The 12275-nt window shown below is 37.6% G+C and overlaps 1 protein-coding gene across 4 annotated transcripts in view; it reads left to right on the forward strand.

Annotated features, from left to right (window-relative positions):
• Positions 1–12275, forward strand: part of NEMF (nuclear export mediator factor) — a 69271-nt gene that overhangs the window by 53416 nt on the left and 3580 nt on the right. For 2 of the 4 annotated variants that reach the window (XM_090270086.1, XM_090270087.1), the window contains exons 24-28: positions 661–727; positions 877–926; positions 2577–2730; positions 10584–10661; positions 10818–11015. In XM_090270086.1, the coding sequence (XP_090126212.1) occupies positions 661–727; positions 877–926; positions 2577–2730; positions 10584–10661; positions 10818–11015 (547 nt within the window). The remainder of the gene's footprint in view (positions 1–660; positions 728–876; positions 927–2576; positions 2731–10583; positions 10662–10817; positions 11016–12275) is intronic. The other 2 variants (XM_090270088.1, XM_090270089.1) reach the window with 1 other exon arrangement.

Below are 12275 nucleotides of genomic sequence, written 5' to 3' on the forward strand. Positions count from 1 at the left end.
TTTATTTTGTAAGCTGGGAATGATGAAGAGTTAATCCTTAAAAAGATAATACCAAAATTGACCTTGGTACATTTACCCTCTATTTTTCTATCTTTTTTTATCTTTTCACATTTTGATTGGGTTGGGGGTGGGCAGGGGGTAGATCTCTCTAAAGAAATTCTCAGGACCCAGGTTAGAAAAACAGAGTGAATATAAAAGTGGCCAAATTAGGTCAAAATTGAAATAAGTACACGGTTATAAATGCTAATAATATAAGAAAGGCAATTCCATCCAAAAAATAAGGTGTTTCAGTCTTTAATGTCTTACTGATCACCAAATAAACAATACCATAGTTGTATAAGCATTATCATTGGAGTAGTGAAGAATGACTTAGGAGTCAGACAGACCAGGCCTGGGTCTTAGGGCATATGCTTGGGCAAGTTACTTTATGTCTAAACTTCAATTTTCTTCTTGGTATACATGGAATGTTACCCCATTCCTTGGGTTTTGGTGAAGATTATATGCATGTAAAACATCTAGCCATGCCTGGCACATAGTAAACGTTCAATATCATGTCAGCTATTTAAGAATATACCAAATTTGAAAATTTGTAGGATTGTCAATAATTGAGAGTATGATATAGGAATGTTTTGGGACTTTGTAAATGAATGTCTTCTACAGGCTAGTGGACACCTCTTTTCATAGGTCCTTCCAGAAGTTGGCTTCAAAAGAAGAATCTTCTAATATGGTAAGCTGTTTTCAGAGTTTTATGAAGAACATCATGTCCTTTTCAATGAAGAGAAGTTTCAACTTTTTTATTTCACTTTTTGAAAAATTCATAGCAGTGGTGTTATTGTTTGTATTTGCTTATTTTATTTTATTTTTTAATTTTAATAGAGTGACAGTAAATTACAGAGCCGGAGACATTTGTCAGCCAAGGAAAGAAGGTAAATATTTTTGTATTATCTACATGAAAAGCATGTAATTATTTTTTACTGACAATTCAGTTATGACACATCACCTGGCTGTTCTAAAGATCTTATTATTAAAATTATCAAAATTTAGCATCCATCTTACTTTTTAATATTCAGCTCTATTAGGTTTTTCTGTTTTAGACCCTAATCTGTCACTATAATCAATGAGATGTAACATGAGACAGACCTTTTATTACATATATATGTACAATAGTTATTGCAATGTATTAAATAGACTAATTTTAGGATAATATTGACAGGAATAAGTAGCAATACTTGAAATAGGAGAGTTTTATATAAGAGGGAAGACTTTTGTTTTTAAAATATAGTAGGTTTAGGGAAGCAAGTAGAAAGGTAAAGGCAGAAGAAATAGGACAGCTGAGACAGCTGTGGGTGAAAGAGACTAAAACTAGTATACAAAGAGGTCATGTCATTAAGAAGCTTTTGTGTTCTGGATTCAAGAAATAGCCATGAACAATATGGGAGGTGAGGAGTGCTGACCCCCGTGCAGTCAAAAATCCTCATCTGACTACAATCGAGCTTCTGCATCTGTGGGTTCCTCACTATGAACTGAAAATAGAGTTGGCTTTTGAATAACATTGGTTTGAACTTCATGGGTCCACTTCTATGGGGCATGTAAGTGCAGACCTGTGGTGTTCAAGGGTCAACTACAGTGTTGTCTGAAAGCAATTCAGTAGTTGAAGAGTAAAAAATTGCTCTGAGTTCAGGTGTTTTGGGAAATACCATCAGAAGTGTTCCTTCAAAATATACTAGCATTTAGGTAAATGAAGATAATAACATCAGACACAGAGACATCAAGGAGAATTATTATGAACAAAGGGGAGTGGGAATTTGGAAGCAGTGTGCATAGTGCTTTAAAGAAATGATTTAAAAAATAGACTGAGGTAAAATGAGCATAGAGTTGATGTTTGTGACCTGGAAGGTAAGATTGGCAAAGTGAATTTGGACCATATGTGGAGAATTTAGAATGACAAGTTAAGTATTTTGGATTTTATCCTGAAAGTAATGTGAGGGCTTTTGGAAAATTTTGAATGGAAATGTGACATACATAAATAATTAAGGAAGATTAATCTAGAAGTTCATGTGGGAGATCACTGGAGAAGTCAGGGTGGGAGGTGATGAGGACCTGGCCTAGGGCATTGGCATTGGGAATAGAAGAGATTGCACCTAACTATCACAGCAATAGAATTTCCCTTTCCTTCGTAATCTGTTTATCTTTTATCCAATTATTCAGCCAACCAACTGATAAATATTTTATTGACTAGCCAAAGCCATGTTGATTAAAAAGACTTCAAATCCCAGTGCCTGCCTGTCCAGGTATTGAGGGACTGAATGTACCCACTGAGTAAGGATAAGTCAAGGGTGACTGTGTTGAGCCTGGATGACAAAAAGAATGATAAATCTATGAGAGAAAAACATTTAAGCTTCTTTCCTGAGTGATGATTTGTGCTTCTTTGTATACTACAGCCTGGAGTTTATTGAGTTAAGCAGAAGCCATGATCTTATATATGTTATACATGTTCCGTTCTTCATGTTACTTTTTTAGGACACTAAGGATTTGAAAATCTAAAAATTAGATGTTTCTGTTTCACTTATTTTTAGGGAACTGAAGAAGAAAAAGCTTCCAAGTGACTCAGGAGATTTAGAAATGATAGAGGGAAAGGACAAAGAAAAAGAAAATGCTCTACACATGGATACTCATCACAACACAAGCAAAAATGCCCCAGCTGTACAGCCAATGAAGCGAGGACAAAAGGTAATAAAACTTTGGTGTGAATTGTTGAAGTTAGTACAGTATGGTTCACAAATAAAGTTGTGAGGTTCCTCTTAATTTTTTAAAGTTTAAATGAAACATGATGTAGGCGAAAAAAAATAATCCTAATCCTATGTGACATCCTTTGACTGAAAATTACTTGAAAAGATACTGTAAAAGGAGGGACCCTTTGAGATCACGTAGAGGATCCCATTTTATGTAGAAGGATTGAGAAACTGTGATTTGCCAGATACCAGACACTCAGGTGGTAAAGTGGCAGGTTGGTATTTATTGATAATTTAGCTTAGTAGTTCCTCTTTCTGTTATTAATGCAGTTTTGGTTAGAGTTCTTATATATTTTATTTAAAGGCGAGTGATGAACGAAAAGGTAGTGGATATGGAATATACTTTTTAAAATGCTATAGCAGTGTAAAGAACAGATTGTCAGCTAATATATCAGCGTACTTTTTAAAAAAATTCCTCAAAATCTTAATAAAGATCATGTTTAATTATCTTTCCTCTATCCATAGCATCAGAATTCCTGTTTTGTTTTTTCCCAGTGAGCCTCAAATAAGTCAAGGAACATACTACACATATGGAAGAAAAGAACATCAGTTCTCCATAAATTCAACATGACTTTAAGCAGAATTAAGATTTTAATTAACTTCATAAAGTAATTCTAAAGAGTAAATACTAGAGAATAACTAAGGGAATCTTGAAAAAGAAGACCAAGGAGGGGATTTCTCTACTAGGTAGTAAAACCTTTAATGTTAGAATTATAAAACAGTATTGTGTTAACATAGGTACAGGCAGATAGAATAGTGAAACAATAAAATCTAGGTATGAGACCATTGTATATTTTAAAAGTATGTGATAAAATAATATTACAGATTGTTTGGGAAGGTATGAAATATTAAAAATTAGTGGTTAGTCATGTTTTTTAAAAAAAGCAAATTCCAGGAGAAGAAAAGAACCATCAGTAAAATTGAAAAACAAACAGCAAATCTGATAAAAATGCATGCTTATGTAAACAAGAGGTATTTTTTTTCACCCATCAAATTAATAGATAATGTGTGTTCAATCTCATTCAGTAGATGTTTGAGTGCACATCACGGGAGTTCCCAGGAAGAGTCCTAGAAGTGCATTTACTCTTTGACGCAGCAATTCTACTTTTAGGAATATATACTAAAAAGAAAAAGAAAAAGAAAAGTATGTGTGTACTAAGGATATTCATCAAGTTGATGTGTAAAATAGCAAGAAAAGAAATTAAATACCCCAAAATATCAAATAATAACAAACAATATTGTGTATTTATGCAATGAAATATTCTGCATATAGTTTATGTTCCAAGGCAAATCCTGATGACATTTTTATTAAAATACATTAAATTTTTAGATTGTTTTGTGGATAACTATCATCTTTATCACACTGAGTGTTGTCCTTGAATGTGGACTCTAATAATGTAAGAATACTTCGTATTCTTCAATAAAGATATATTTTCTTCTAGAGTCTTACCCACCTATTTTATCTATTCCTACTTATAATTTTTCTCATTTTGTAAATGGTATATTTTTTGGACTTTCACGTCTAGTTATTATTGCTGGCATGTAGAAGGACAATATTCATGTTCTAGTAATAGGCAATCTTATTGAATTTTTTAAATATTTCATCTGTATATAGTCATATTGTTTGCCAATAATGGCTTTCTTCTTTTCTAATCATAATATCTGTTATTACTTTTCTCATGTTTTTTGCACTGGCTCAAATATTAGTATACAGTGTTGCATAGGGGTAATAATAGTGTGCATCTTTGCTAATTACATTAAGGGGACTATATCTAAAGTTTTTATCATTGTGGAATGTGTCCCAGGAGTTAGTTGTTGGTAGATGTTCTTTATGAAGAGTTATTTTTAATAATGATGAGTTAAATTTTACTGAATGCTTTTCTGCATCTATTATTTTTTTCTTCCTTAATCAGTTAATGTGGTAAATTATTTGGGAAGATCTATTAAATTGTCCTCTAATTTCTCATACTCTCTTTGTCTGGTTTTGGTATGGTTATACCAGCTTCATAAAATTAGTTTGGGACTTTTCCCTCTTTTCTGCTCTCTAGAACAAAGTTCTAGAGCAGGTTCTTTGTTCTTTGAAATTTGTTTATAAAACTGGGCCTGGTATTTAGGGCTTTGCAGGTAGGTTTTTAGTACTAATTAAATTTTTTCAGCCATTATAGGTCCATATAGGTGTCCTGTTTTTCATTTAGTTTTCCTAAGTTACGTTTTCCAAGAAACTGTTCTTTTCATCAGGTTTTTCATTTCTTGGTTCAATTTATTGGTAATATTGTTCATTTTATTCTTAAGATTATTTTGATATATAATGTACATACAGTAAGATGCACAAATCTTAAATGTTTAGCTCAGTGGGCTCACTCTTGGATAAGAAGTGATGCTAATTTTCTAAATAGCATCGCACTTAAAAAAAAATTATTTTTAAAAATTTATTATTTATTTATTTATTTTATAGAGAGGGAAGGGGAGGGAGAAAGAGAGGGAGAGAAGCATCAATGTGAGAGACACATTGATGAGTTACCTCTCATACGTGTCTCATCTGTGGACTGAACCCACAGCCTAGGCTGTGCCCTGACCGGGAATCGACCGATGATGACCTTTCTGTTTGCAGGACAATGCCCACCAACTAAGTCACACTGGTCAGGGTGAAAAAAGTTATTTTTTCATTTTTTAATATGCTTTATTGTTTATGCTATAACAGTTGTCCCAATTTCTTTTCCCCCTGCTCCCCTCCACCCAGTGACCCTCCCTCCCTCCAGTTGTCCCTCCGCTTAGTCCATGCCCATCGGTTGTGCATACAGTTCTTCTCAACATCTTCCTATCTACTCCACTCCCTCCTGCTATGCTTCTTAATTCCTGTACCATCTCCCTCCCTTTCCCCACTTCCCCCTCCCCACTGACCTCCCCCCAAAATGTTCCCCATACCTATAATTCTTTACCCACTCCCGTTGCCTACTTAGTCTGCCTTTGTTTCAATTCCCTGGTTTCTGTTGTTGGTTGTTGTGATACAGTTTTCATTTTAATGTTCATAGTTTTGATCCTCCTTCTCCTAAACAAGTCCCTTTAACATCTCATATAATAGTGGTTTGGATCTGATGAACTCCTTCAGTTTCACTTTGTCCTGGAAGCACTTTCTCTGCCCTTCTATTCTGAATGACAGCTTCGCTGGATAGAGTAGTCGTGGTTGTAGGTTTTTGCTTTTCATTACTTTGAATATTTCTTGCCAGTCCCTTCTTTTTTTTTTTTTTTTCTGTTTGGAGAGTTTTTATTTTTATTTATTTTTTTATTTTTTTAAATGTGTTTTATTGATTATAATATTACATTTGTGCCAATTTCCCTTCCCTCTGCTCCCCTCCACCCGGTGGCCCCCCTCCCTCCAGTTGTCCCCCCCTTTTAGATCATGTCCATTAGTTGTGCATACAGTTCTTCTCAACCTCTCTCTGTCTATTCCATTCCCTCCTACCATGATCCTTAATGCCTATATCTCATCTCCCTCCCTCTCCCCATTTCCCCTCCCTGTTGACGTCCCCCCAATATGTTCCCCGTACCTATAGTTCTTTTTCCAGTCTCGTTGCCTGTTTAGTTTGCCTTTGTTTCAATTCCCTAGCTTCTGTTGTTTCTTGTGATGCAGTTTTCATTTTAGATTTCATTGTCTTGATCCTCCTTTTTCTAAACCAGTTCCTTTAACATCTCATATAACAGTGGTTTGGATCTAATGAACTCTTTCAGTTTTATTTTGTCCTGGAAACACTTTCTCTGTCCTTCTATTCTGAATGACAATTTCGCTGGATAGAGTATTCGTGGTTGTAGGTTTTGGATTTTCATTACTTTGAATATTTCTTGCCAGTCCCTTCTTGCCTGCAGGGTCTCCCTTGAGAAGTCAGCTGATAGTCTAATTGGGACCCCTTTGTACATAATTCTATTCTTCTCTCTTGCTGCTTTTAAGATTCTCTCTTTATCTTTAATTTTTGACATTTTGATTATAATGTGTCTTGTCGTGGTTCTCCCTGGGTCCAGTTTTTTTGGAACTCTCTGTGCTTCCTGGACCTGTAAGTCTATTTCCTTCCCCAAGTCTGGGAAGTTCTCCTTTATTATATTTTCACTCAATTTTTCAAGTTCTAGTTCATCTTCCTTGCTCTCTGGCAAACCAATGATTCTTATGTTGGGCCTTTTATAGCTGTCCCAGAGGTTTCTGATCCTCTCATCGTTGCTTCCCATTTCCTCTCTCTGCATTGGTTGACTGCTTGTTCCTTCTCCATATTCCAGTTTGTTGAAATGAACTCTGGATTTTTTTTCCTCACCATCTGTCTCGTATGTGGTTTTGTTCCTTTCGTTATGAGTGTTTTTCGCTTCTTTCTCATCTTTTTCCAGATCTTTTGTGAATTCTGTAAGCCACCTGATAACAATGGCCCAGAACTGATCATCTGACAGGTTTCGTATCTGTTCATCTGTCAGGTTCTCCATCTGTTGCCTGGTGAGCTGTGCCACCGGGATTTCTATAGTTGTCTGCCTCATTTTGACAGATGCGTTTTGTTTTCTTGGGCTGGCTGTAGGGGGCAGTGCCTGTGTACAGGTCACAATCCAGCGACTGGCGCCTGTCCGCGACCTATTTCGCAGCCCTGTGGCGCTTTCTTTGGGGGCGGGGGTCCAAGATGGATTCACACAGTTATTCCGCTAGGAGACCGGGATCCGTCCTCCCGCTCCCCTGGGCCTCACTGTTCAAGGCAATGTGGTGGCTGCTTTCCCCATTGTTGGGGTCGCGAGCTGCCGGGGGTTCGACTGCAGCCGGGGTTGTTCTCCCCGCCGCTGTCCCAGGTGCGACCGCAAACAGCTCCGCCCCCTTTCTCTCGTCCTACCTGCCCAAAGAGTGCCGCTGGTTTATAACTTCATATGTTGGGCTTCCGTGTAGTTTTATTTTCTGGAATTTCTAGTTATCCTTTGTTTTGAAGTAGTTGTATTCCTCTCTAGTTGTAGAGGGAGACCTAGCGGGTCCGTCTAAGCCTCCATCTTGGCTGGAAGTCTCGCCAGTCCCTTCTTGCCTGCAGAGTTTCTTTTGAGAAATCACCTGATAGTCTTATTGGAACCCCTTTGTACGTAATTCTCTTCTTCTCTCTTGCTGCTTTTAAGATTCTCTCTTTATCCTTAATTTTTGACATTTTGATTATAATGTGTCTTGGTGTGGTTCTCCCTGGGTCCAGTTTTTTTGGAACTCTCTGTGCTTCCTGGACCTGTAAGTCTATTTCCTCCACCAAGTTAGGGAAGTTCTGCTTCATTATTTTTTCACATAATTTTTTAGTTTCTAGTTCTTCTTCTTCACCTTCTGGCAGCCCTATGATTCGGATGTTGGCCCACTTATAGCTGTCCGATAAGTTTCTGAGCCTCTCCTCATTTTCCTCACTTCTCGTTTCCTTTTTCTGCACTGGTTAACTGTTTCTTCCCTATGTTCCGATTTGTTGATTTGATCCCTGGTTTTCTCTCCCTCTAGTTTCCTATGTGTTTTTGTTCGTTTCAGCAGGACTAGCCTTCATTCCTTCCCCATCTTGTTTAAGATCTGCTGTCAGGTCTATAAGCCAAATCTCTGAACTGTGTCTCAGAAAGATTTCCTATCTGCTGCTTTGTTAGATTAGATATTTGCTGTCTGGTCAGCTACGTCACCTAGATCTCTATCATGATCTATGCCATCTTGACCGTTTTGTGTTGACCTTTGCTTCCTGGGCAGGGCTGTCACGCCTCCTACACTATAGGGGGCAGAGTCCCATGCACTTGTCATAACCAAGCGACCTGTCTCACCAGGCTGTGGTGTTTTCTGTGGGGGTGGGGGGTCCAAGATGGATTCCTGCCATTCACTCTCTGCTGAGAGACGGGGAGCCTCCTCTGTCCCAACCACGTCTGGGCCTCACAGTCCAAGGCAATGGAGGTCTGCCTTCCCTGGCTTTGGAATCACAAGCTGATGGGTCTGGTCTGCAGCCGGGGTGCTCCCCAGGCGCTTCTCGCCTCCCCCTAAATACAGGTGTCTGTGGTTACCAGTGTCCTGGCTCCATCGCTGCTGCTGCCGTGGACAGCACAGCTTGACCTCTCCTTCCCAGCTTCGCCCCTCCTACCTGTCCGGACGAGCACCATTTCTTTATAACTTCATACGTTGGACTTCCATTTATTTTCTGGAACTTCTGGTTATTTCTGGTTTTGCGGTAGTTGTATTTCTTCTTAGTTGTGGAGGGAGACGCAGCATGTCTGTCTACACTTCCATCTTTACTCATGTCCGAAAAAAGTTATTCTTAATCACTGTAGATTATTTTGCCTGTTTTTGAACTTTATATAAAAGCAGTAACATGGTACATATGCTTTTATCTGGCATGTTTCACTTAACATGTGTGTCATGCATGTATATAAAAGGTTCATATGCATTGGTTAGTAGCATTCCATTATATGCCTGCCACAATTTGTCTCTTTACAGTATTGTTAATAGACATTCTTATCTATGTCTTTTAGGTCCAAAAGTATGCATTTCTGTTGTCTTATAGTGAGGAGTGGAATTGCAGGGGTATACTGGATATGCTATTTGGATTTAGTAGATAATACCAGTTTTCCTGAGTACATGTACTAATTTCTCAACAGCAGTGTATCAGAGTTCCACCTGTTCCCATATCCTCACTAACATTTGGTATTGTCAGGCTATTTTTTGGTCATTCAAGTGGGTATATACTGAAGTCCTATTTTGGCTTTTATTTGCATGTCCCTTATGACGAAATGATATTGAGCACTTTTTGAGTTCTTTGAAATCCTGAATACAAGTCTTTTCTTTATATATTACAAGTACTTTTCACATTTTGAGGCTTGATTTTCTTTTTTCTTTCATAATAGTGTTTTTTATTTAGTGAAGCCTGACTTATCAATCTTCTGTAGTGTTTTGTGTATGTTTGTGTGTTCTGTTTAAAAGTCTTTAACATTTTAGAAATTTATTTGGGCCCCAGCTAAGATTAATTAAGACAGAAATCTTGGAGGCGAGGCCTAGATGTTTGTAGTTTTAAAAACCACTAGGATTATTTGGCTGTGTAACCTGAATAAAGAATCCACTAGTTCAGTTGATAAAATTCAGTCTTGAGCTTTGACAGTAAGTGCCCAGCTGCTTTGCTTCCTTATTACCTGTTCTCTATATGTATATACTGGCTCCAGCCAAATGCAATGACTTGCTGTTACTTCTCTGTCCTGGCTTTAACTTACAATCTTGCTTTTCCTATATTCCCAGATACTATAAAATGTATTTCCTTCAAGACTTTCATGTTTTGCTTTATTTCTTCCCTAGTTTTTACTCAAGTTCAAAGAAATGTCTTTCTCAAAATTATATTAAATAATTTGTACTTCTCCTGTAGCATTTAGAATACGTTGCATTAATTTTTTAAAGTATATTTTGTTGATTATGCTATTACAGTTGTCCCAGTTTTTTCCCTTTGCCCCCCTCCTCCTGGTACTTCTCTTCCCTCCTGCAGTCCTCCCACTTAGTTCATGTCCATGGGTCGTGCATATAAGTTCTTTGGCTTCTTCCTTTCCTATACAATTCTTAACATCCCCCTATTTTGTTCCTATCAATTATGCTGCATTAATTTATTCTTACTCTTACCACCAAATAGTAAATCCTTGAGGGGTAAGGAATATGATTTATCTATCTTTGGAATGGTGTCTTACTCAATAAGCATTTTTGACAGAACTACAGAAGCACCTTTTCTTTACAAACATTTGTTGTCACTTTTTTACTGCTGAGTTTTTCCCAACCAAAATCTTTCGATTTTGTAGAGTAAAATGAAAAAAATGAAAGAAAAATACAAAGATCAAGATGAAGAAGACCGTGAACTCATTATGAAATTGCTGGGGGTGAGTAATATCTAATAACATTTTCTTCCTTTGCTTTTCACAGGGCATCCACACCCCTGCCTTTTTATATGTGCTAGGCATTCAATACATTTTTGTTATAATAGTGACAGTAGTGAAAATATTGACATAAACTGTTTTTTCCTCTATGAATTGAAGTCTGCAGGTTCAAACAAAGAAGAGAAAGGGAAGAAGGGTAAGAAAGGAAAAACAAAGGATGAACCAGTGAAGAAACAGCCCCAAAAACCTAGAGGTGGATTGTGGGTCTCAGACAGCATAAAGAAAGAAACTCCATCCCTTCAGGTTGTAAGCCACGAGTTACAAGACTTGGCTGTAGATGATCCACATGACGACAAGGTAAGGCTTGTGGACTTTTGCTTCTTAGTCAGGTTAGGGTGACCAGTCATCCGAGGGTTCTCAGGAAGAGACTTACCAGTGCTAAAGCCAGAATGAGTAGCAACCCTATTATTGATGGAAAGTCACCCTAGAATACATCCTGTAAGACTGAAATTTAAGACATAAACAAAAATAGTGGTGTTGATAGCTGATAAAGTTTATCACAAGTCTTTAGAAAATAATTAGTTTTCAGGACAGACTTTATTTGATTCTGATGGGAACTTAGTTAAGGTAAATTAAGACAAATAATTGGGATTGTCTTGAAGATGAGTGGAAAATAAATTTGCATTTCTCAGGGTTTTTCTACAGGAGTATGTGCTGCATGATCTTACATAATCTTGAGTGGGCACACAGTTAAAGTGCCAAGGGCCCTGGTTGCAAAACCAGTGAAAACTTAAAAGTTTTTCCAGTTAAAATGGTTGCCTGTTCTATCAGCTGAATACAAGCCCAGCCCTAATTATGTATCGCATGAATATATGAGGTCTATCTAGAAGATATCAAGCCATGGAATATAAGATCTGTCCAGAAAAAGTCCAGCCGCTGTTAATATAATGAGAATGTTTGTGCGACATCTGTGTAACCTGGCAGCCAAGGAGCATGAACTAGAATGCGCATGTGTGAACAATGATGACCTCACTGTACTAGTCAGTGGGACTATAGATGTCATTGAGTGAGTATGTGTACTGTGTGGCCATTGCATTCAAAATGACTAAGCGAGTAGAGCAAAGAATCCGTATCAGATTTTCCATTAAGCATGAACATTCCTCTGTGGAAACTACTGGATGAGTCAGAAGGCTTTTGGGGACAATACAATGAGTGCAGCACAAATAAAAGTGTGGCACAAATGCTTTTCAAAGATGGTTGTGAATCTGTTGAAGGGGATCCACATTCTAGAAGGCCTGCAATAAGCATAACAGCTGAGAATGTTGAATGTGTACAGGCTGCAATCAACGAAGATCGGGAACTGATAGTAAGAGAACTAGAAGCTGATCTGGAGATTCCATAAATTACTGTGTCCGAGATTTTGATGCAGGATTTTGGCATGAAATGTGTCATGGCAAAATTCGTTCTGCGGCTTCTGCTACCAGACCAGAGGAACATCATGCTGCAGTTGGGAGAACTGTGTGAGGTCCTAAGGTGCCTGCTTTGAAGGGGACTAAGGAGTTGTTGTCCTATGTACAATGTTCCTTGTATCTTGTATGTTCTCCAATAAATGTCTAT

The sequence above is a fragment of the Furipterus horrens genome, unplaced genomic scaffold, assembly GCF_987537825.1.
Source record: "Furipterus horrens unplaced genomic scaffold, mFurHor1.1.pri manual_scaffold_3, whole genome shotgun sequence".
Taxonomy (NCBI): Eukaryota; Metazoa; Chordata; class Mammalia; order Chiroptera; family Furipteridae; genus Furipterus; species Furipterus horrens.